The sequence below is a fragment of the Megalobrama amblycephala genome, linkage group LG9 (assembly GCF_018812025.1).
Source record: "Megalobrama amblycephala isolate DHTTF-2021 linkage group LG9, ASM1881202v1, whole genome shotgun sequence".
Classification (NCBI taxonomy): Eukaryota; Metazoa; Chordata; class Actinopteri; order Cypriniformes; family Xenocyprididae; genus Megalobrama; species Megalobrama amblycephala.
The window spans coordinates 26,690,769-26,715,867 of record NC_063052.1 but is presented as its reverse complement, the minus strand read 5'-3'; the positions used below and the strand labels follow the sequence as shown (position 1 = coordinate 26,715,867).

The 25,099-nt window shown below is 37.6% G+C and overlaps 1 protein-coding gene and 1 long non-coding RNA gene across 9 annotated transcripts; one reads left to right on the top strand and one right to left on the bottom strand.

The window, feature by feature from the left end:
• Positions 1-1,082: 1,082 nt before the first annotated feature.
• On the top strand, positions 1,083-24,709 carry tpm3 (tropomyosin 3). 8 transcript variants are annotated; one of them, XM_048202441.1, is made up of 10 exons: positions 1,083-1,346; positions 2,733-2,858; positions 13,319-13,452; positions 13,557-13,674; positions 14,667-14,737; positions 16,844-16,919; positions 18,452-18,514; positions 18,873-18,942; positions 19,195-19,273; positions 20,191-20,574. In XM_048202441.1, the coding sequence occupies exons 1-10, from the start codon at positions 1,233-1,235 to the stop codon at positions 20,192-20,194; spliced, it is 855 nt and encodes a 284-aa protein (XP_048058398.1). In that variant the 5' UTR covers positions 1,083-1,232; the 3' UTR covers positions 20,195-20,574. The 8 variants fall into 8 exon arrangements, with proteins under 8 accessions (XP_048058398.1, XP_048058397.1, XP_048058399.1 ...); XM_048202440.1 differs by lacking the exons at positions 19,195-19,273; positions 20,191-20,574 and adding an exon at positions 23,373-24,709 and having other exon boundaries at positions 1,086-1,346; XM_048202442.1 differs by lacking the exons at positions 16,844-16,919; positions 20,191-20,574 and adding an exon at positions 15,214-15,289 and having other exon boundaries at positions 1,087-1,346; positions 19,195-19,277.
• On the bottom strand, positions 10,474-12,225 carry LOC125275478. Its single transcript, XR_007186457.1, has 3 exons — positions 12,103-12,225; positions 11,696-11,759; positions 10,474-10,609 (listed from the first exon to the last, which is right to left on the bottom strand). It is a non-coding gene; the product is annotated as an uncharacterized LOC125275478 (long non-coding RNA).
• Positions 24,710-25,099: the final 390 nt, after the last annotated feature.

Sequence of the window (25,099 nt, the reverse complement as noted above, 5' to 3'; positions counted from 1 at the left end):
CATGATTTGTCATCACAGCTTTTTTTCTTTTGTCAAATCAACTTAGATAATTACTGTGGTTCAGATAACATAATATTTTGCGTTTCTGTTGATTAAACTAATCACCTTCATTGTATTAACTCAAATTTTTAATTTCAATTAACTCAAACTTTTAAGGCAACTTACTTTTTTAAGTTAAACCAACAATTCTTTTTTACAGTGTAGTTTTAATGACTTTACTAATTCTAAAATGTGTAAAATCATAATTATAAAGGTGTCTTTTTCACTGATAAATTATATGTATAAATTATAATTAGTCACATGATTTATATTGTACAATATGTGATGTACATGTAGTGTGAAAGCTTATAAAGTAAAAGTAAAAAACAGTAAATACTTTAATGATAATAATAAAATACTAAAATAATATTAACAAAATAAGCCCTTTGCTATATGAATAAATACAGATATAGAGAGATAAATCATCTAGATGGCCATGTGTTTGGAAATGGTGCATACTTAAAGCACTGGTGGCAATCTTGCCACATCAAGTGTGGTTCCCCAAAGCCTTGTTATACGTGGTCAGGCAAGATAATGATAGAACAGTGTCTCACATTAGGAAAAAGGCTGTAAAGTGATCATTGTGGCGACTGACGAGCCATAAAGGGAACGGTGCAGCTGGGATGCTAGTAATGTAACACACACACACACCTGTGCCTGTCACAAACACAGCGGCTTTGTCTTATTATAGCTGGAACTCAGCTCTGTCCATTGGTGTCCATTCTTTTTGTCTTTGTCATATCTTCCAGCTCTTTCTCCCACAATGGGATGATCTAGTAACAGAAAAGAAGGATAAAAACAATGTAAATGAAAAGTAGAAATTTATGGTTGTTGACACTTTTTAAAAAAAGTGTTAAATTGAATTTTAGAGATGATACAGTGCTGAAATCCAATGTAACATCACTACAACATGGCCTCATCAGACACCAAAAAGGACTTATGACTGTATTAGGTGAGCTATAATGAGTGAGTGGGTGGAGTTTAATAGAAAATGGGCGGGGCGTGATGCCTACAGATATAAATGCCCTCCCACTATCCCTGGCTGAGTTTGGTCTCTCTCCACTTTGCTCCCTCTCTCTCTCTCTCTTCACGTTCCTCACTTGACCAGCTCCTGTCCCTAAACCACTAGCCCTCATCTACTGCACTGCCACTTTCTTTTTCTCGTACCGTGAGCCCTACTCACCGACACCAAGATGGAGGCCATCAAGAAGAAGATGATGATGCTCAAGCTGGATAAGGAGAACGCTCTGGACCAGGCCGAGCAGGCGGAGACCGACAGGAAAGCAGCAGAGGACAGAAGCAAACAGGTTAGGTGGATGGGAAAAGGTTAAGGCTGTGATAACTAAAACTGATCTTGACTTAATGGTTGGAGTAGGAGAGCTTTAATTTGTGTTCAGATGTTTAGAGAGATTTTTTAATCATTATTTGTATATACATACAAATGTCATTTTGATTTGTTGAGCATTTTTTGATCCCAACATAATTCCCATATTACTTACATTTGTATTACTTTATAGTTTTAATATAAAGATGTGTAGGAATGTGGAAAAAATGTGTAAAATCGTAATTATAAAGTGTGTCCTTTGGACTCATAGTGTATTAATTACATCTAGTAGCATTATTTTTATTATACAATATGTGATGTACAATAAGGGAAAGTGTAGAAAGTAAAAAAAAAAAAAAAAATTGAATAAGCAATAATAATGAAAATAAAAAAAGAAGCTGAATGTTTAATAATTTAAAGTGATAGTTCAACAAACAAAAAAATGAAAATCATGTCATCATTTACTCACCCTCAAGTTGTTCAAAAGCTGTATGAGTTTCTTTCCTCTGTTGAACACAAAAGAACATATTTTGAAGAATGTTGGTAACCAAACGGTTGATATAGCCATTGACTTCCATAGTATGGAAAAATGGGGACTAGCAACTGTTTGGTTATCAACATTCTTCAAAAAGTCTTCTCCTACAAGGTTGGAACAACTTGAGGGTGAGTAAACGATGACAAAATTTTCATTTTTGGGTGAACTATCCCTTTTAAGAATTGGTAACTGAAAACCCATATTGTTTGACCTCTAATTTGAATTTTAAGGGTTTTGGAGTGTTTATGGCCTGTTGAAAGAAACACTGTTGACACTTAAAGCATCATAGGCCCTCTTCTCCAATTATTAAACATTTTAATTCTGAACCAAACCAATTCATCTGAAGATGAGACAAAGATTAGCAAAATCCACAATCCGGATCATTTTACAATATTTAAACGTGTTAAGAATATAACGCACCTGGCCAATGCTGACAACTGTCCAAATAGCCCTTCTGTAAAAAGAGTGCCCAGCGCCAAGGCTTGATTTTTTCAAGCCCTGAGATACTGATCCCAACATTAAGTAGCAGTTGCAAGGCTGTGATCTGCCACTGGAAGAATGCAGGGTGGGTAAACAGAGTCTTAGCAAGAGATGGAGAAGGGAGTTGTGGGTAGGGCTGAGGATGTGTGAAAGATTAGGGTTGCCTATGAGGGTACTTAAATTGACATTAGGACAAGATATGGCTTTTATCACTAGAAGAAGGTGGGCAAAACGACACCGGAAAGTGTCGCTTTGTGCAAACTTGAGGTAGAAGTGATTTCATACAATGATATTTCACTCCTCCCTCCCTTTCCATCTCTTCCACTCTCATATTCCTTTGTTTCTTTCTCCCAGCATGAGGATGAGCTGATTCAGATGCAGAAGAAACTGAAGGGAACTGAAGATGAGTTGGATAAATACTCAGAGGCCCTGAAGGACGCCCAGGAGAAACTGGAGATATCTGAGAAGAAGGCTGCGGATGTGAGTGATTGATGATCACAAAGCACCAGATCACACCCAAACACAAATGCAACCCTTAAAACTTCATCCCGGGATTCTCGTTGGCCCGCCCCTCCATTCCTCTCATTCTCTCCATTCACTCCTCCACAGCTGACACTGTCAATACCCCCCCTTTTTTTTTTGACTGTGATGTCAACCAGCCAGACTCCAACTTCTCCCCTTAAATGTACTCATACTCTAGGCATTTATATGCATTGCATAAATATGCATTTAAAACAATAATTGCAAAAGGTGTTCAGACAGTTTTTAGAGGTGGCTTCAATGCAGTCCAATAACTGGCCTTTATCTGTTAAACATCAATAGCCTACTAAACAAAGAAAACATATTTCATTCATTTTATTTATTTATTTTTAAAATGTAAAATACTACTGACAAAACACGTGTATCTTTAATTACACATCAGTAATTACACTGATTGAAGTCTAAAAAAGAACCCGCTCATGGGAGTCTGTCCCTATCCCAAATGGCTCTTAGTCCTCTTAGTCCACACTTTCATGACATAACGCCACTTTGACTGTCGGGAAGTCTGCTGCGGAGCTTGCTTCAGTGTGGGATGGGCAGAAGTGCGCATCTAGAGCGCATAATGGCCGCAAGGGGGGCGCTCGTGAACACCCTTCTGAAAGCTAAAATGATGAACGGGACACCCTACGGAAGGGATCTCCAAACTCAGTCCTTGAGGGCCACTGTCCTACAGAGTTTAGCTCCAACTTGCCTCAACACACCTGACTGGAAGTTTCTAGTATGCCTACTTAGACCTTGATTAGCTGGTTCAGGTGTGTTTAATTGGGGTTGGAGCTAAACTCTGCAGGACAGTCGCCCTTCAGGACCGAATTTGGAGACCCCTGCCCTACGGTCTCCTGGACTTTACGGACACGCACACATGGCGGCCATTGTAGGTTCGCAAGACCGCAAGTGCACTTGAAGTGTGTCATTTGGGACAGGACCTTATTCGTTCAGAATCGGAACACTGATCATGCTGCATGTTGTTGATTCACTAAAAAGAACCGGCTACCGGCTCATGAGAGCCATTTGATCACAATCAGACTACACTGGTTGCACTGCATGGTGATGATTCACTAAAAAGAATCAGCTTGTGAGAGCTCAAACTACACTGGTCACATTGTATGTTGTTGATTCATTATCAAGAACCTACTCATAAGAACCATTCGATCACAATCGGACTACACTGGTCAGGCTGCATGTTGATGATTCACTAAAAAGAACCAGCTTGAGTCATTCGTTCAGACTTGAACTACACTGGTCACGCTATATGTTGTTGATTCTCTATTAAGAACCTGCTCATAAAAACCATTCGATCACAATCGGACTACAGTGGTCACACTGCATGTTGTTGATTCACTAAAAAGAACCAGTTCATAAGAATCATTTGTTGCAGAATCGAATTACACTTGTCGCACTGTAAGTTGTTGATTCACCAAAAAGAACCATTTCATAAGAATCATTTGTTCGAGAATCAGACTAGGCCAGACTGGTCACACTGCATGTTGTCGATTCACTAACAAGAACCAGCTAATGAGGTTTGGGAACACACTTGTGGTGTCGGTTGTTTCACTCTGTATGCAGTAGCGATGTTGTTGCGCCACTAAATATTAGCTTTGGAATCTTCGTCAGAATATTCGGTATTCCGTCTACATCAGCAAACAAATGCACTTTTAAGAACCGTTAACCGAATGGCATTTAGTTCAGGTATTTTTTTTTTTAATGGAACTGATTAATTCTGAATCAAAATAGGTCCTTGGTTCCCAACCCATCCCTAACTCACACAAGGTGACAAAAAGTGTGGGTGATATTGTGTGTACTCGTGCCTGCCTCAGTGAGAAAATTACTACCTTGAGACTGCTGATTTAGCAGCAGGGCTGTAAATCAGGGTTTGTGAGAAGAACACAATGAACATAAGAAAGAACATTCCAGGCATGAACAGAACTTTAGTAGCATTATTAGTCTTACATTGGTCACATCTGGAGTGTTTTTCAGCGTGGACTTTAAAATTGAGAACTATATAGTAATGCATTCAGATGTACATCTCATATACACCTCAAGAAGTAATTTATTTCAAATGAGAAAAGGGCAAATTATTGTTAATCGCCATTGTGTAACTCGACTCCCCCTTTGACAGCTAAACTAAGGCTGTGCCGTCACGGTCAACCCTGTTACAGCAAGTATGTCTATTATTGCCTGTCATTGTCCCTTTGTTCTGGGCTCCGGATATAGCAGACACACCTGTTGTCATAAAGGCTGGCCTTCATAAGATGTTCCTCATGGACTGAATACCTCTAGGCTTTGAAGGTTGTGTGTGTGTGAGTGGAAGGGAGAATTGTATAAAGATATTGTGTTCTTTTTTTATCTAGAATGAAAGAATAAGGACATAGTACATGAGGGGGAGGCATCTTAATTCAGCCTAAAGTAGCAGAGGTAAAAGTGACTGGTCTGTTAGGTGGTTTTAAAGAGGTTTTGGGCACTCTTCAGCTACATAAACAGTTTTCTGACTATCTAAACCAACTAAACACCAGCTTGGCAGGCTGTAAGACGACCTCTGACCTTAGAGACAGAAGGAGAGCAGAAAAAGACCTACAAATTTCATGTCAGTACCATAGGGAGAAAGCTGTTATATAATGTTGTAATATGAGGAGGATTTATTGTTTTGAATGTGGCATCCCCTAATCAGAAAAGCATCATGAGACAGTAGCTCCAAACAGACAGTGAGTGTGGGTTGCCTCCATTACAGCTGTCGCTTTCAAGTCTATTTTCATCTCAACCTTGAGTCAAAACTTTACCACCAAGCTATCACTTACCTTGCTACCCCACACAGTAAAAAAAAAAGAGTTTAGCCGTAAACCCGTCTGGATTTAATGGTAATTTAGAGTCAATTAGTCACTCATCGTCATGCAGTGCGAGCTTGACAGACAGGCCGACCACACAGTGATCCGGTTTGAATCTGGGGGTGGACCCTTAAATAGAGCTCGGAGCAAGCAGACCAACAGTGCAGAAATCGTGAGGGGTTGAGTAGGTGCAACCTTTGTACAAAACTGAGAACTGAAATAGTGTAGAACTGAAAAAAAATGTTGAACTGAAATAGTAAGAAGGGTGTCATAGTTTCTGCTTGATTAAGTATGTCAGCTGCTGCAGGTGGTGTGCTGTAGCAAGTAAGCATTGTGTTTATGTTAGTGTGTCTTGGAGGTCAGAATGTCAAACCATGCACCTCGTCACCTATAACCTATAATGTCAACAGGCCATTAGAGACATAAGATGCAGTTTTCCATCAGACCAGACAAGCAGACACATATATAATCTCTGCTCTCAGCAAGAGTAAATGCTCAGTCCAGTCACTTTTACCTCTGCTGTTTTTTTCTAAATTTCTACTCATCAAAGAATCCTAAAAAATTTATCACATTTCCACGAAAATATTAAAGGAACACTCCACTTTTTTTGAAAATAGGCTCATTTTCCAACTCCCCTAGAGTTAAACAGTTGAGTTTTACCGTTTTCGAATCCATTCAGCCGATCTCCGGGTCTGGCGGTACAACTTTTAGCATAGCTTAGCATAGTTCATTGAATCTGATTAGACCGTTAGCATCTCGCTCAAAAATGACCAAAGAGTTTTGATATTTTTCCTATTTAAAACTTAACTCTTCTGTAGTTACATCGTGTACTAAGACCGACGGAAAATGAAAAGTTGTGATTTTCTAGGCTGATATATGGCTAGGAACTATACTCTCATTCCAGCGTAATTATCAAGGAACTTTGCTGCCATACCATGGGTGCAGCAGGCGCAATGATATTATGCACCGCCTGTGACCCCCTGCTTGCACAGGGAGTGTGTCTTGCAACCATGGAGACATTTGTGAGAGGCGCTGCATAATATCATTGCGGCTGCTGCACCCATGAAACGGCAGCAAAGTTCCTTGATTATTACGCCGGAATGAGAGTATAGTTCCTAGCCATATCGGTCTAGAAAATCACAACTTTTCATTTTCTGTCGGTCTTAGTACACAATGTAACTACAGAAGAGTCAAGTTTTAAATAGGAAAAATATCAAAACTCTCTGGTCATTTTTGAGCGAGATGCTAACGGTCTAATCAGATTCAATGAACTATGCTAAGCTATGCTAAAAGTGGTACCGCCAGACCCAGAGATCGGCTGAATGGATTCGAAAACGGTAAAACTCAACTGTTTAACTCTAGGGGAGTTGGAAAATGAGCCTATTTTCAAAAAAAGTGGAGTGTTCCTTTAAAGATGCTGTTTTCTGCACTGTGAATCGATTTTGATGCTTCTAAGGCCCTGTTTACACCTGGTATTAAGATGTGTTTTGGTCGATCAGATCTCAAGTGTATGACGCTAAATACAGGTGTAAACAGGCTCTAAAACATTGTCCACTTTCGACCACTTCCATAGGTATTCGAAAATGCATTCGACCGGATTGCTTTCATAGTGTAAACGCTCATATGATCGAATGTGCTCGAACAGCCACAAAACACCACCTACTGACTTAACACGTAAGCTTTATGGGAAGCATGCTAGACAGATTTAAACTTTGTCAGCAGAAGACCCAAGTTTGGTTTGAAGATGAAAAACGTTCCAAGCACTATGTTCTCTAACCATTCCTGATTTCTAACACACCGAACACTTGCGGTTTTCAGAGCAGAAATGAAAGCTGATGCTCACTGTATGTTTTTCCGTTGTCTCCGGGTGCGTTAATTTGTTAATTGCGTAAACTTATTTTGTCCATTAGATCAAAAGATCTGACAAAACCCATACATTTACCCACCCCTTGAAGAAATCAGGACAGAAGTGGTTGAAAGTGGACAAAAGAGACGGATTAAAACACCAGGTGTAAACTGGTATGTGTCGCCCTTATCCACTTGTGATCTGATCAACCAAAACTCATCTTAATACCAGGTGTAAACAGGGCCTGAAGGAGGAGAACTAGCGATGAAATTGATACGAAATTGTACCACTGTGTATCAAGCTCTGAGGAGGCTGAAATTCAGATATGCTAATGGAGGTTTCGTTTCTGGCACGCACTGTAAGCAGTAGGCCAATCACAATAGACTGGGCATTCTGACCAATCAGAGCAGAGGAGGCTTTTAGAAAGGAGGGGTTTAGAGAGACAATCTTCAAACAAACCATTTTCAGAATCTGACAAATTAGGTTATGTGCAATGTATTTTATGAGAAAATTAAAGTTTTTTTTTTTTTAACCTTAAATGCATGTAAACCTATTGAGACCTCCAAAACAAAATGAGTAGCCTTTAAAACTGCATAATAGGTGCCCTTGAAGCAGCACAACTGTTTTTAACGTTGATAATAATAAGAAATGTTTCCTGAGCTGCAAATCAGCATGTTAAATGATTTCTGAAGGATCATGTGACACTAAACACTGGAGTAATATTCAGCTTTGCCATCACAGGAATAAACTATATTTTAAAATAAATTAAAATAGAAAAGTTATATAATATATATAATATATATAATTATATAGTAATATAATATAAAAATATTAAATTTTATATAAATAATATTTTTATTTAAAATAATTTATAGCTGAGAATATGATTCTATGAGTGGGGCTCCGCCACAACTGTTGTGACAATTAAGTCTATCTAGATCATCTGGCGCCATCATCTGGTGAGATCATGGCAACATATGACAAAGGGGCCTGTCCCAAGTTATGTATGGAGTTTGGAACATGTTCCATACTGGTGAAGGGAGGCAGGAAGGGTGAGACAGGAAATGATGATGCAACATGATTGTGCTGTGCTCGTCTACAGCAGAATGATTCAGGATCAGTCAGCATTTCTTTACCTTTAACATTATTTTGAGGTTAAACACCATATAAAGTCCACCAATACAACATTTTTTGTGGTAAAAATTACAACATCAGCATATAAAAACCATATCCTTAGGCATACTTTTAACAGTTTTTAGGACATAGTTACAGATACCAGAAAGACTGCACATTGTACACCACAGAAAGAGAACAGACAGCATTACTAGTCTTGTTTGGGTTTGCCCAGACCTGTAAATTCAGTTGGTTCACTGGATTCTTTTTATGACCTCATGCAATCCTGTGGGTAAATTCTATAATGGAATCTCTTGAAAGTCTTAAATCCAAATCACAATGTCAGGCTATTTCATCTAACTGAAAGATACAATTACATATTAATCAAATCTCTCAATTTCATTAGGTATTCTGCAAAGAATGTTATGTAATGTAAAAAAAACAACAACAAAAAACACTCTTATTAGCTTTAACACAACTAAACTGAACACAATATGTATATATATATATATATATATATATATATATATATATATATATATATATAATGCTGAAAATTATTCAGACACTAGATATAATTTTTTAGATTTTTTTTAGTGGGTACGGGACACTATAGTTCATTTATGTAAGTGAGGATAGCAAAATAAAGTAAACTGTGATATATTATACCCAAAAATTCTTCATACAGTGGACTACCAGTAAAATGTATAAACATTTGGGACCAAAAATTATTCAGAAACTTTGACCAGAAACTGACATTAAGATTAATTTTTTTCTGACACAGTTTAACTCTGAGATCTTGTCATATTTATTACCATTTTTTAAACTATAGTGAATAAAATGTAATAATGAATGAAATGTTCAAGGTTGTAATAAATTTGGTTTGACTATATACATACATATATATATATATATATATATATATATAAAATTGACTGTGGTTTTTGCCAATATTCAGACTCCACTAAGAAACTGAATCAGAGTTTGTTCACGCAAGAGTGCCGACGATTACTGCGAAGCCATCAATGGAATTACAACACTCCTTTTTCTCGTTTGCAGCCGATATGCCAGACATAACTTAACTCAGTGGTTCTGAGGAATTCTGAAGTGAACCAGACCAAAATAAAACATTTTAATCGACAAAAAAGCACCTCAATTTAATAATGAATTTGTTGGTTCAGATAACATAATACTTTGAGTTTCTGTTGATTAAACCAATTGTCTTCTTTGTATTAACTCAAATTTTTAATTTCAGTGTACTCAAAATTTTAAGACAATCAGGTAACTTACTTTTTTTAAGTTAAACCAACAATTCTTTTTCACAGTGCAGGTGTTAATGTCAAGCCCTGGATACATGATACAGTAAAACAGCAGAAAATCCAAAATTATATGCGGAAAACAGCCTCTGCGTCAAACACTGTGCTTAAATTCAAAATCAATTTTATTTTTGTATTTTCCAAATAAACTATATTAAAATTAGCATCAGCCTGAGCAGAAAGTAGCATCACTGATGATTTGGTCATCAAGCAGAACAACCAGGACTGTTGTCCAGGGCCCCATAACAAAGGGGACCCACTAAAATCATATTCACTCTGCTGAGTGCATGTCCAAGAGTCAAATCCCTTCTTTTGCCTCTCAAAATTTCTAACTGATCACAATAGCCTAAAAGTTTCCCATTGATCTACAAGCACATTCCTGATTTAAGGAGTGGCCTGTCTGGAATGCCAATGATTTATTTGTTCAACTACGTCATTTACCTGGCAGGACACGTGTAAAACAAGGGGTGGCTCTTCCGTAAGAATTACACAGGTCGTGCAAAATCTGCTGACCGGAGATCAACCGTAAACGCGTTCCGCTGAGACTTGACTCTGCGCCGCCGCTGATTCAGGATCAGTTACGCCTCATTGTCAGCCCTTAAACCGTTGGGGACAGGGTGGGGTAATCCGGAAGTGGGGCGAAAAAAAAGGAAGAGTTTAGGCAACTGAACAAATTGGGTGAAGAGAAAGCAAGGGGAGGGAAAAAGACTTCATGATATTAAAACTCATTCATTAAATCGAATGAGAAACCGAACGACTGCTTGAACATCAAAACGCTTGCTCGAGCTAAATTCAACTTTAAAAGTCTCTGGCGGAGATAATTTATCTCGTTCCTGTTATTTTTTTTTTTACAAACACTATTATTTTGTAACTAACTAGATTAAAGAAAGCGACGCTCCGATCTAAAAGACAAGCGCGTGAACCATCTGATCCTCACGTTACTTCCACTCGCTCTGCGTTTGACTTGTTGGCGGGGCGTTGGTGCCTTGGACTTTTTTTTTTTCCTCCTTCTCTTCTTCGCGGCTCGGTCCACTACGCTGCTCGATTGGAAGCTGATTTATTCGACCACACTACAGCTAAAGTAATACATTAAAATGGCCGGATCCAACAGCATCGATGCAGTTAAGAGAAAAATCAAAGTTTTACAACAGCAGGCAGATGAAGCAGAAGAAAGAGCCGAGATTTTGCAGAGACAGGTCGAAGAAGAGAAGCGTGCCAGAGAGCAGGTAAGTGTATCATTGTATCAATAGCGATGTCCTTTTTCACGTTAAAGCGTCGCATTTCTCCGTACAATCGTTATTTTGTATCACATGTGTTTGTGCGGTGGTCGTTCGCTTTTACATTCACACCCAGATTCAACGCCCTATACTAAGAATTATGTGTTTGTATCTCTATAAAACTTATTTCCATAACTAATAAACATCGAGTATGCACTTAGAGTGCCCTGTGACAACGATATGTTCATTCTAAACCGTAAAGTCTTAGAAAATATGGGCCGGTTAGATGGTTATTGCAAAACCTTCAAGCTAATGCGTACATTGACTCATCTTCATTGATGATTTTCATTTGTGCTTGGGTTTATAGTTCATAAGATGAATGCAAAACCCAAAGCGATGTATATTGGTATATATACATACAAAAATCGTGCGATGACATGTCATTTGTGTGCTTAGATGTGCTAACCTCAGATGGTTTTTAGCTCATCCTCTTAGTCTCACGTTGTTTGTTGGATTTTTGCGGGTGAGGCCTAAAGGAAGTAACAGAATAGTTTCGCTGAATCACTCATATTGAGAAATTTTCTAAAAACAGAAGCGTACATTTGTGTAATTCTGTGTTCAGATAGTGCTTTTCACGTCATTGGTGCGTTATAATTCGAGCACATTATCATCTGGGTCATCAGGTGCTCATCTCGGCACTTTGAGTTGTTCACGCATGTCACTTGGGCTTTTAGCAGCTTATTTGAACCTTTGGCAGCTTTTGACCGTTTTAATTGAATAAGACACTCGTTTTGGTTTGAATTTTTTAGCTTGTAGTCGCTAACAACTCAACCATGCCTTTCGTCTCTTTGGTATTGCGTGAGATGAACTCACCCTGCAGACTTTAGATTCCTCAGTCCTTATTAGGAGCGAAACTCCAGTGTTAGTTAGCGGTGTCGTCATATCCGGAAGCCGTGCACGAGCGTTGTTTCTCAGCTGACGAGGCGCGGGACGCGCGGCAGCTAACCTGCTTTTAGGCTTAGTGCCAATGAGTAAAACTTTTCAGTCATCCTAGACAGTTGATGTTACTGTATAAACGATGTTAATTTTCAATATTTTTAAATTTGAATTAATTTCAGTAAACTTGCTGAAGTGCCCCTCCCACACCTCATGAATGAATGATACAAACAGCAGGAATGAATGATACAAAAAAAAATTTTACCTCAGGAATCCTCGTTTCTGACACTATTCTAGTAGTTATTTCAAATATTGTTGCATGAATGAAACTGATAACATTGTAATTGCTGGTTTTATCTTTTTAAAAAAAATCTGAAATCTTAGCTTAACTGTTTGAAAAAGTTTAGCTACATATTAACTAGATATGGCTGTGTGCCTCAGTACACTGCAAGAGCCCATTCCCATGATATTTATGATTGTTACATGGTTGCTAGGGTGTTGTGGCAGGTTGCTAAGGCGTGGTTAGGAAGTTGCAATGATCTCGTGAATAACTGCTTGTTGTATGAATCAATATAACCCACTAATAAGTCTCCACAATATTTGTATCCAGAGATGTCCATTTTCTTTTTGTCCGTTGGATTTTCGCCGATGTTTTCATGTACTTAGTGAACACCGAAAAGCCAATTAGTCCGAAAAGCTATGTGATTTGAGGCATCATTCATGTCTGTAGCACAAACAGCGCAACAAGTTCCACAATGAAATGTTGTCTGGAAGAAGGATTTAAATAATAACCCAGCCTTAGTCAGAGCAATATTAATAGTGCCGCCTTGCTAAAATAATTTTAGTCATTGTGTACACTCACTCTTCACATCATAATTGCCCTTTGCAAACATACTGGTGCCACTCTTCTCAAGCAGAAGCTCCCAAATGAGTCTACCACATGAGTGTTTTCCATTGTCTCATTGGTTCCATTTTCCAATTTGGTCTCCATGTTTGTTGGCAAGTCATCTTGGTCCTTCCAGATTATCCAAGTGTTTTCCCATGCTCCTGTTCCTTATCTCGCATCACTTCACGCACCTGTTCTACTGTGAAGTTCAGTGGAATAGTGTGTCTGCTTTGATCTCATGTTGTTTTTGTCTTGTTTGCCTTGTAGGCTGAGGCAGAAGTGGCTTCTCTGAACAGGCGTATCCAACTCGTTGAGGAAGAGTTGGATCGTGCTCAGGAGAGACTGGCCACAGCCCTGCAGAAGCTGGAGGAAGCTGAGAAGGCCGCAGATGAGAGCGAGAGGTACGTGCTTTAACATATGTACTCATTCTGAGTGATGTTATTTCTACATTCATCCCACCCTAACTTGCCCTACTTCCGTTTAATTTGCTCTCTCTATGGAATAGAGGGATGAAGGTGATTGAGAACAGGGCTCTGAAGGATGAGGAGAAGATGGAGCTCCAGGAGATCCAGCTTAAGGAGGCCAAGCACATTGCTGAGGAGGCCGACCGCAAGTACGAGGAGGTAATATCATGGTGTTATTTTAGTATTATTTGTATACTATTATAGTATTTATTAATATTTTCAATTAGCTTTTAATTTTGTAATTCCTTTTATTTTAGTTTTAGTTTGTTTGTTTTTTGTCATTAATTAATATTATTTTTTTATATTTATATTTAGCTTTATTTTTATTTCAATTTGGTTTTAGTAATTATAGTACTGAAATTTTTTCATTTAATTGCCAAGACAGCATTATTTTAATTTATTTCAGCTTTATTTCAATGAATAAAACTACTTTTTAATAGTTTTAGCTTTATATATTGATGACAAGCCGAAATTAATAACTGTTTTGGGGAAAGTTACTTTTGAAACTAGTGCATTACAATACTGCGTTACTCCTTGAAAAGTAACTTATTGTGTTACTTAGTTACTTTTTATGGAAAGTAATGCCTTAAATTACTTTTGCGTTACTTTTTCTCATCTTGGCTGAGCTATTTTTTATTTATTTATTTATTTATTTATTTTATAAGAGCAAAGTTCTATTTTTGGCAAATGTAAAGGCCCTTTCCTAATTAAAGTGAAGTGAATAAGCCTCAGGCTGAAGGAAATGCAAATTCACGCCTGTACAGTAGATGGTGCAGTTCAGAGTATCAAGCCTTTCAGCTGTGCTGCCATTCTGGATTAAAGAACAATAGAATGCAGGAGAAGTAAATGAGTAAATGCATCTCGCCGTCTCAACATGGCGACAGGAGAGCTGTCAGTCAATATATGGGAAAACAAAGTATCTTTGTTACTTATTTGAAAATGTAACTCAGATATTTTGTTGTAAATGTAAAGGGTAATGCGTTACATTACTAGATACTTGAAAAAAGTAATCTGATTACGTAACTCGCGTTACTTGTAATGCATTACCCCCCAACAGTGATTAGTAGTGCGTAAATATGTTTTCCAAGTACCAATTTTTCTTGTAAAATAAAATAAATTCCATAATCAGTAATTATTGATGTGTGTTACAGGTGGCACGTAAGCTGGTGATCGTTGAGGGAGAGCTGGAGCGTACGGAGGAGAGAGCAGAGCTTGCTGAGAGGTTAATCTCAGTTTCAAAATCAAAACATACACATAATCCTTGAACACATTTACAGTACAGACCACACAAACTGTCCTCTTTAGCTCATATTTTTTTTAGTGTCCATTTAGTCTAAAACTCAAATTCATTGTTCTCTCAGCGTGAGAAAATGCCTCATTTTGCATGACAATAGGAATGCTCTATCATAACCATAATCCTCCTTTGTGTGTGTGTGTGTGTGAGAGAGAGAGAGAGAGAGAGAGAGAGAGTGTGTGTGTGAGTGTGTGTGAGTGTGTGTGTGAGTGTGTGAGTGTGTGAGTGTGTGAGTGTGTGAGTGTGTGAGTGTGTGAGTGTGTGAGTGTGTGAGTGTGTGAGTATGAGTGATTTCATTGGCTTGAATCCATCTTAAATTCATATGTCCCCTCCCTTCTCATTTGTGTTTGGGCATGTGTGACCTTTGACCTGACATACCTTCCCCTCCCCACTCAAACTAACAGCCATGTCAAGCAGTTGGAGGAGGAGCTGAGAGCTCTTGACCAGACACTGAAGAGTCTGCAGGCCTCAGATGAGAAGGTATATATCCTAATTGCTAAATTCTGTTTGTGTCGGACGGTATGTGGCCGCTTATGTGTTTGTTGGAGACGTGGGGTGTACAGACATTTGGAGAATGTTGCCCTCTAGCTGGATCTGGATTTTGTATACTTGAGTGAAAGTGTGCAAGTGAACTAGCAAGATAGTCACCAATGAGAGAAAAAAACAAAACAACAAAAAAAGGACTCCTCCCTCCAGCACTTTTTTTTTTTTTTTTTTTTTTTTTTTTTAAATCTGTGCTTCTACTGTTTTACCTGGTTTGTCTTTCCACCCTATCCTTTTAACTTTCCACCTTCCTTCCACTCATCTAACCATCCACCTCCAGGTATCGTTCTTTTGTAAACCGCATGAGTCGTATTTATTCAAGTGGCATGATGTGCATGCTCATGTAACACGCTTCAGTCGCTGTGCTTTTTTTGCCTCATCTGTCTAAATCCAAAGCGTATGTGTTCATGTTCCACAAAAACTGCTTAAAACAGCTCATGGCAACTTTCAGTTTTAGAATCACGCTAGTTTTGCTTCCTTGACACTTAAAATCTGCTCACAGCAGCCACACAGTACTCATAGTATAATTTGAGGGTTTAATAGATATTCCTTATGTTTATGTATGTTAAAAACCAAGCACTTTTGGCACAGACGACAACACAAACTATACTACATTTAAAGGGATGGTGCATGCATTAATGAAAATTGTTTTCATGTACTCATGTTGTTTGAAATTTTGATTTTATATCTTCTGTGATACAAAAGATATTTAGCAGATTTTCCTGTTTTCATACAATGACTGTGAAAGCTAATGTGGGTCGTCAAGCTCCAAAAATGACCATAAAAGCAGTTAATACAGTGTACGCAGTATTTATTTTAATCTTCTGAAGCCATAACATAGCTTTGAGTGAGGAACAGCATTTAAATTATTTGTTGTTTCCCACACAAATATTTATTTATTTATTTATTGAACATATACCTGTTCAAATGTTTGGGAATGGTAGGATTTTTAAAAAAATGTTTTTTTTTTTAATAGTCTCATGTTCACAGAACATGCATTTATTTGATTAAAAAAATTAATATTGAGAAAAATATTTATATTAATGCAGTTTGTAAATAGTCTACTGGCACTTTTGACCAATTTAATGCATCCTTGCTGAATAAAAGTGTATAATTTTATATATCAATTTTATATATTTATATTTTTTCTTTTTTTAATTTTATCATTTATTTTTGGTCATTTTTGGAGCTCCCTAATCACCTTCATTGTATGGTCACGTGCAAGCAGGTCTGCAAAGTATTTTTGTGTTTTCAGAAGAAAGTCATACTGATTTTAAATGACATGAGGCCGCTTAAACAATGACAATTTTTTATTTTTGAGTGAACCGTCCCTCGCAAAACAATCATTTAAGGCCTCTATTACGGTTCATGTGTTTAACTTCATCTCTATTACTCTGCCACTTCTGCTGGCTTGTCTTCATGTCTTCCCTTTGCCCTGTGCCCCTTTCTTTTCTGCTTCCTCCAAAATCAAAACGGCTGCTCTGTATATAGCAAATGCGCTGAGCTGGAGGAGGAGCTGAAAAATGTCACCAACAATCTTAAGAGTTTGGAGGCCCAGGCTGAGAAGGTAGGGGGTGTGTGTGTGTGCGCGTGTTTTATTCTGCACGATCTCTGACTGGTTGCAGTGTTCATCTCTTTTTTTTTAACTCTCAAAGGATCTCTGATTCAATCCCCACAAATGTGCCTTGCAAATTGCCTTCCAGGCAATCAAATTTAGGCTCTCTAATTACCAAACCAGTGATCTGTCCGCTCGTGAATAACATGAGCTCCCTCATTTCCAAGTGGCCTTTTGCCTGATGTACGGCTGTATATCATCACCCGTAGCAAAAGGCCACAAATGTGGACCAGATTATAGTGGTACACCATTATATCAAGAGAAAGGTGTAATTGACCACTGGGACGAAGTGAAGACCCCCTCTCATTTTCCATATCAATCTCAACGTGATGAGATGTTATTCAGCATGCCTAAAGGACTGTTGCATAATGAAATGAAGTGTCACCATTTTGGTGCTTTATAGAATCAAGTGCAACCGGTCCCGGATGCCTTGACTAATTAAGCAGAAGTAACGCTAATAAATGCTGTGTTGCATGAGATCTCATGACAGAGAAGCGCATTTGCATGTGATTTGGTAGCATGCTGTGTGGTACAGTACTGTAGCATTTTAGGTGGAATGCTATTATTGGAACCCATTTATTTCCCTAATGAAATCTATTGTTTGCTGCACATTATGGTTTAACTGTTTTGAATACAGTGCATGAAGTATTTCTTTATTGGAATATATATATATATATATATATATATATATATATATATATATATATATATATATATATATATATATATAATGTGCTATAAAATGATTACTGCAAAATAAAAGTTTGTTTACAATATATTTTTGTGTGTAATGCGTATATTATGTATATAAATACGCACTTATATTTTTAATATAAGTTTTTAATATATATATATAGTTGTTGTTTTGGGTAAATATATACATGCATGTGTATATTTATACATACATGTGTGTGTTGATATACATAATGATAATACACAGTATACACATGTATATTATGTAAACAAACTTTTATTTTGGATGAAATGATATATAATATATTATATATATAATATATAAATATATGTATTATATGTTCACATTTTTTTTTTCACCTGTCTTTTTCACCAAAATCTGAAGTATAGCGGTTTTTCCCTTTCTGTCATACCTGGTGTTTTGTTGATGTTGCAGCTGCATTCCTGCGCACATGTCCTGATCTGTTTAAAACTTTGGCAGAACACAGCGGCAATATCAGCCATCATGTCACAAGCCTTGCACAACAGCAGCAGGCCAGGGCTCAGCCGGCCTACATAGAAACTTCGAGGAAAGGGGGGGGGGAAACACGCCACATGATGTCAAGCATAGACAGCTGTGCTACTTTTCTCTGTTGTAGAAACATGTCAGCGCTAAAGTGTCATAAAATTGGTTGTCTGTTTGAAGTGTGCCAAAACCCAAAATACTAAACTCATAGGTTGTTTGTGCATGCTTAGTTGTAAGATTCTCACAAGACCCCACCCCAACTCATATTTCTTCTTTTTCCCTACAGTATTCCCAGAAGGAAGACAAGTATGAGGAAGAAATCAAGATCCTCACTGATAAGCTGAAGGAGGTGAGAGAACTTCACATGGAAGATTTGGCTTCTATTAGGGCTGCCAATTTAATGTCAACTTGAGGTTAAATGTATATTTAAATGTTTTCCTCATTTGGCACTATAAATATTTCTTTCTGTTCCTTGTGTCTGCTATAGAATAGTCAGAGAAGTTGAAACCTGGAGAGAGAACTTACTAATCATTTTATTGGTCACTTTGAATAAAAGCGTCCGTTAAATGTAAATGCAATCGCAAAAATCTTAGTTGCATATTATTTTGCGTTCTGATTTTGAAATGAGATGTTTTTTTTAATTAATGAAAATATATTTTTGAATTGTTTTAGTTTTAGTAAAAGATAATACCCCTGTTCTCTGCTAGGCTGAGACCCGTGCTGAGTTTGCTGAAAGGTCTGTGGCCAAACTGGAGAAAACCATTGATGACTTGGAAGGTATGATTGCGTCATTCTCTTTTAACACCCATTCCATCAATTGGCTATAATATGATCCTCTGTTTTTTATTTTATACCCATCGTACTCTTTTCATAGCATTATCTCACTGTCCTTTTCCTGTCCTCTTTTACATTCATAATCTTTATTTGCCGTTTTTTTTCCTACTTTCTTTATCTTTCCTTCATACTCTCTCCCTCTTCTGACCTTTTCCTTCCTCTCTGCTCTGTCTTTCTCTTTTTGTGTATGAACAGATGAGCTTTATGCTCAGAAACTCAAGTATAAGGCCATTAGTGAGGAGCTGGATCATGCTCTCAACGACATGACCTCTATGTAAATATTGGCCTGTGCATGTGTGTGAAACTCTGCTACTTATGGTTTGCTTTTTGTAGAGCGATTGAGTTTTGCTGCAATGGCAGATTTGAGTCTCGTGACCAAGCTGGTTAACTAACATTGAGCTTCATAACCTCCAATCGTATACTTTTTACTATACAGTATAAAGCTCAGCCGCAAGGAGTTAATCGTTGACCAGAGCCGTCATTTCACCGATTCTTTTGAACTGCTGCTTTATACGAGTTTGTGTGAATGGTGTCATGATGTCAGTTACTATAGTGTGTTTCTAACTTGCATTTGTCAAGTAACTAATATGCTAACTATGAAATGATTTCATATTTAACTACAGATAAGGGGGTCATTCTGCAATTTTTGTAGTTTAAAGTCCATTTGAACTGCGAAAAGACGTTTAAGTTTACTATTTTCTACCCTCCATTAAACAAGCCAAATTTGCTCTTTAAGAGTTTTGTATGTAAATGGCCTCTGTTTTGAACATTGTTACTTGTTAAACAAGTAAAATAAGTACTTGTTAAATAGCGCTGCTTTGCAAAATGTAAGTGGTCGTATGTTAATGTGCTGCTAATAGTTTGACCTAGTAACCGTGCCTCATTATTAATGGCTCGTTTTAAAGCTTACTGTCTATAAATGGGCTTTTTGGATTGGAAGGACGTCATGTTGTAGACCTGAATAACCCTATTTTCCATGATATGTCCCCTTTAAAGCTCTCATTTACACAAGGAATGTATCTTGAAATTGCTGTTTTGTTTCAGCTAGTTTGTTTTGGAGGTGTGGCTTCTGTTGATGTAGGTTTTAACATTTGTTCTTAACAACTGCTTGCATGTTAAATATGCGACTTTCCTCATTCTGACATGTAGAAATATTCTCATGAGGTATTTACGGTTGGTGTCTGTTTACAGATAAAGAGTTTCTGGACTGTTCTGTGGCTGACTGTGACTTCAAGAAATTCTTCTTCGTCTTCTCTGACTGTCAATATTTGTTGCATATTTCTTCTCTGATCTTTTGTGTACACTTCCCTTTTCATGTATTTTTCCATGTGCTTGTTTCTGTAGTCTGTTTCTCTATTTAAGCCCTGTTCTGTTTCTGCATTCTCTGAATTTCGTTCTTTAGATATTCATCATCTGCCCCAACATCTTCCTCTTATCTGCATCTGACTGTATTCAGAGATTTGTGGTGTTCTTTTGTCCTTGGTTTTGCTCTCTCTTGTGGCCTTTGCTGTATTTTTCATGCCTTGTGTACATGTTTATTGAAGGGAGGAAAAAAAAGCTCTGCTCTCTTTTGAATGTCTGCTTGTGTCTCTTTATTGCAATGTGCTGGTGTTAGGCAACCAAGCATTTGCCAATTTTAGATTGCACATGAACAATATCTTATGGTTGAAAGATAAAAGCTTGGATAAATTCTCTTTAACTGATTGATTAGTCATGTGTTTGAGCCGAGTTAAGATTATCTCTGCTGCATAAGGCCACAGACTTGAAGGTCTGAAATTAAGCTTAAAAATGTCTAAAAGGAATTGTGATTTACCATAAAATTTATGTATAATTTACCATCATATCCAAGCCAACTGGAGGAGAGTTTACATGCACAATCTTAAACCATGATTATGCTTATTTTCACTTTTTAAATATGGTTTTCTTGCAGTAAAGAGATAGTTCACCCAAAAAATGAAAATTCTGTCATTTACTCGCACTCAAGTTGTTCCAGACCTGTATGAATTTCTTTCTTCTACTGAACACAAGAGTTGATGTGCCGCCAAAGTCCCTTTAAGACAAGTCATTTCACTCGGCGGCCATCTTTGAAATGCCTCTCGGGCATCCTGGGCATCATGCAGCTCTTTGAATGGGGAAACATAAAATTCTCCAAAACTGTTCACCAATCTTACGATTAAATTTCACATTTGTAATCACCAATGAAATCTAAAAAAACTGTGTTTTTTAGGCTGGATCAAGCTCATGCGCAGATGTAATTGCGCGTCTCCTTTGCCTCATTTCAGAGGCGCGCGTCTGACTGTTTCTATAGAAACCAGTGCTTCTAACGGCTGCTGCAGTGACGCGATGACTTTACCAGTCGGCGATTGGCTCTTATTTAGAAGGCGGGACTTATTCCGCCATATTGCCTGTTTCACTTTCTCCCATTCAAAACAATACGAGTGACACGTCTTGTGTTATTCTATAGTCTTTGGTGCCGCCCAACCCAATATTATGGAATGCCCATATTCTTAAAAATATGGAATGCCCATATTCAACTTTGGATGATAAATGATATAAGCATATAGATGATCACAACAGTTATGCTGGGATCTAGGGTTTATTATAGATTATAAATGGTAGTGCGCCAGGAAACTGGCTCTTCTTTTGGCTTGAAACAGATTCTTGCTAACCATTCACATCAGTTTCGTTTTTTCCAAAAAGGAAACTTCCCATTTTGAAATGGAAGCTGGCTGCCAAGATGGCTCTAACATCTGTAGTGTGATTGTTGTGGAAGGATGAATAAATGTTAAAGGGAGATTTTAGCTATTTGTTTGAATCTGATCAATAGCCTTGTCAAAAGTTACTTCAGAAAAACAAGTACTTGTATTTCTGATGTTCTAATGAAGGGCCTCATGCCATTGAGCAAAATGAAAAGGCTTTCATTCAGCTGTACATTCTCTGAAAATTGGTTTATCATTTAGTTATTTTTACCCCAGTGCTGTCGCAAAAGCAAAGCATTGACTTGCCAGTGTTGCGCAATTTTATCACTGTGGGATTCAAACCCAACATAGTTTAGGTGAATGTTATCTATGGTATCTCCTAACATAAATTTGAGCTGTCACAAGTAGGATTTATTAAAGGTGCTGTATGTAATACTTATGCTAGGAAATATGCTAATTAAAAAACTTATTTCTCAGAAAATCAATGCTACAGCCAGTTATTCTACTTTGAAATGTGCCTGAATGTCTGTTTTTGTTTTGGTCCGTGTGATCCTACCCACTGCCAATTTACCCAATAGTATTTCAACACCCAGAGTCACCAGTTGGAGGAATGTGCAGCCTATTGCAGTCATGGAAGCCAACAAACTAACTGTGTCAGAGACCACAGATTCTACCCGACCTAAAAATCCTCGGCAATAAAAAAAAACACTGCAAACGTATACATTAACTGATCAACTTGCAGTGTAAGGCTCATCACTTTCCATTGTCAATTGCGCTCGTTCCTGTTGCATGTCCTCAATCTGGCAACCCGCGTGAGTGTGTAGTCTAATTAATACTCATTTCAGCTGCTAGCTGTCAATATTACATACTGCACCTTTAAACCTGAAATGTTATGCAAATGTAATTAATTGATGATGCACAGGGCAACTATTTGAGCAATGCTGCTTGGGCTCTTTCCAGTTGAGAATGGGCAACAAATTTCGATCTAAAGTATCCATATAGAAATTTGTTGTCGTTTCTCAATGGGAAAGTGCCCAAGCAACATTGCTCAGAACGTTGCCCTGTGTATCATCACCTTTAGTAGCTTAAAATTGGCATGAAACAAGTTTACCCTATACAAAAAAACACCCTAATCTATTTTCTAAATTAATGTTATTGATCTTATTTTTTTTACATTTTGACCTTGTAATTCTTAATCAAAATGTCATAACTCTTCCGGATGGTGCACTTCTCCAATCATTTAGTCTGCTTAAACCCCACCCCTTTCTTACAATTAATTGCAGAGCTTGCATTCAGATCTGCCTCCATCCAATCAACAACTGATGAATTGAACCAAGTCCCCACCCTACTTTTTTTTTTTTTTTTTCTACGATAATCTGCTTCACTGGGGTGCACTTTACAACGTTCAATGTTACGCCATTGGTGAACAGTTTCATAGTTGTTTAGAAAACCATCTATACTGGTACTTCAGGGATTCAAGGAGGTCTTCACTTTAAAACAATATTTACTACCAACAACCTGATCTGAAGAACCTATAATATAACATCAAGAACCAAACCATACAGCCAAATCAAACCCGTATTTAGTAATAAATCATGTGCAATGTTGTATTACTATTCAATTTTGCAGTTTTTCACTTTTTGCTTTCCTTCTGGGAATTTTTTTTCATTGCAGAGAAACTGAGAGATGCTAAAGAGGAGAACGTCAAGATCCATGCCACTTTGGACCAGACCCTGAGCGAGCTCAATAGTTTCTAAGACCTGGAGCAAAAAAAAAAAAAAAAAAGCCGCCCCTTCCCTTCCTGACACCCTCATCTCATTTGGCTTCTTTGTCTCTGCACATCTGATTCTGCTGTTTTTCTGATCCCCTGTTCTCTCGTTTTACTGGAGGACGGGCTCACCAAGCCAACCAGCAAAAATGTGGTGCCTCTCGATGGTTTGAAAAGTACTTTAATGTTTCTGGAGCACTTATTAAGCTTCACTGCTCATCTCCTCAGAAAATCCCAAGTGATTTCAGAAACAATCTACTATAGTGTTCCTAAAGTGTCAAATGTTGTATGCTAGTCCTGGGGTAGCATTTTTTTGGGGGGGGGTTTGGTCCATGATCAGAGCTTTACGATTGTGGCAAGTTTTTCCACATATCAGCCAAAACTCTCAATTATTTTTCTGGAGGGTGATTTACTTAACATTTTGTGCCATAAAAGCCTTCTAGGCAGTCTAATGCTTGGCTTTAGATCACTCTACAGCCATTTTTTCCTGTTGATCATGTGACACAGGATGTTTTTGCTGGTCTTGGTGCCTGATCCACTTCTCTCCTCTTACCTCTTCATACTCTTCTCATCCTGCACAAGTTTCTGCTGCCTGTTTGTCGGCGTCACAGGTTTTGGGACCAAAACCACATCATGTGGTCTGTAACAGTATGCACAACCATGCCGTGAGGGCCATTGTTTTTTTTTTTTTTTGTTTTGTTTTTTTTTATTAAAGGCATTTGCTTCCATTTTGGAGTTTTGAGTAATATATGTATTCATTGTTTGGGTTTAATCCCCCTTCATTTTAACACAAAACTTTTGGCAAACCACTATATGAAACTCTGCACTGTTATGGGCTTATTGTGGACATCTTTTGAGCAGAGGAGGCCAAGTCATAATTCCTTCATTCACTCTGGTGGCCTGTTTTGTTATTTTTCTTTTTTTATTTGTTTGCTTTAAAGAGCCATATTCTACCCAGGGAAGAAAGGGTGAAGATTAAGTTTTTTAACCGTGGGTTCAAAGAAGTGGCACTGCGAGATTCGAAAGGTCCAAAAGCCGTGCAGATCTAAATATGTATTATGAACACAGTAAATGGGAGCAAAAAGTAACACTTAATAGTATAAAGATTAAAAATGGGTGAACACATAGTTTTAACTGGAAAAAGCCCACAATGATGTGTAATCACTTTGTTACTGTCTATATCTTGTGTAATGATACCTAAATTCTTTTTTAAATAAAGACCATGATTTTTACTGTCACCGAACTGGATCTGGGTCTCTTCTGATTTTCTTGCGCATTCAGAAGGTTGTTGAAATTTAATTGAGCAATTATCTGTAGTGTGGTTTCTAGAAACATACTGAATGTTCACAAACTGTCATTTATTTATTTAGAGACAATGTCAGTCTCGAGTCTAGATGGACATCAGTACTGTTTGTCATTGGCAAAAACATTCAGTTATGATATACATACATGGATTTAAAACAATTAAGATGAAAAATAAAGAATTTCTAGGATTTTGAAAAAAAAAAAAAAAAAAAAAATCAATATTTAACATTAAATACTTAAAGGGTTAGTTCACCCAAAAATGAAAATTCTGTCATTTATTACTTACCCTCATGCCGTTCCACACCCGTAAAACCTTCGTTCATCTTTG

Coding starts and splice junctions, on each gene's coding strand:
- tpm3 (XM_048202440.1), top strand. CDS start 1,233: ATGGAGGCCATCAAGAAGAAGATGATGATGCTCAAGCTGGATAAGGAG. Junction 13,453..13,556: donor GCCGCAGATGAGAGCGAGAG/GTACGTGCTTTA, acceptor TCTATGGAATAG/AGGGATGAAGGTGATTGAGA. Junction 16,920..18,451: donor TGGAGGCCCAGGCTGAGAAG/GTAGGGGGTGTG, acceptor TTTTCCCTACAG/TATTCCCAGAAGGAAGACAA.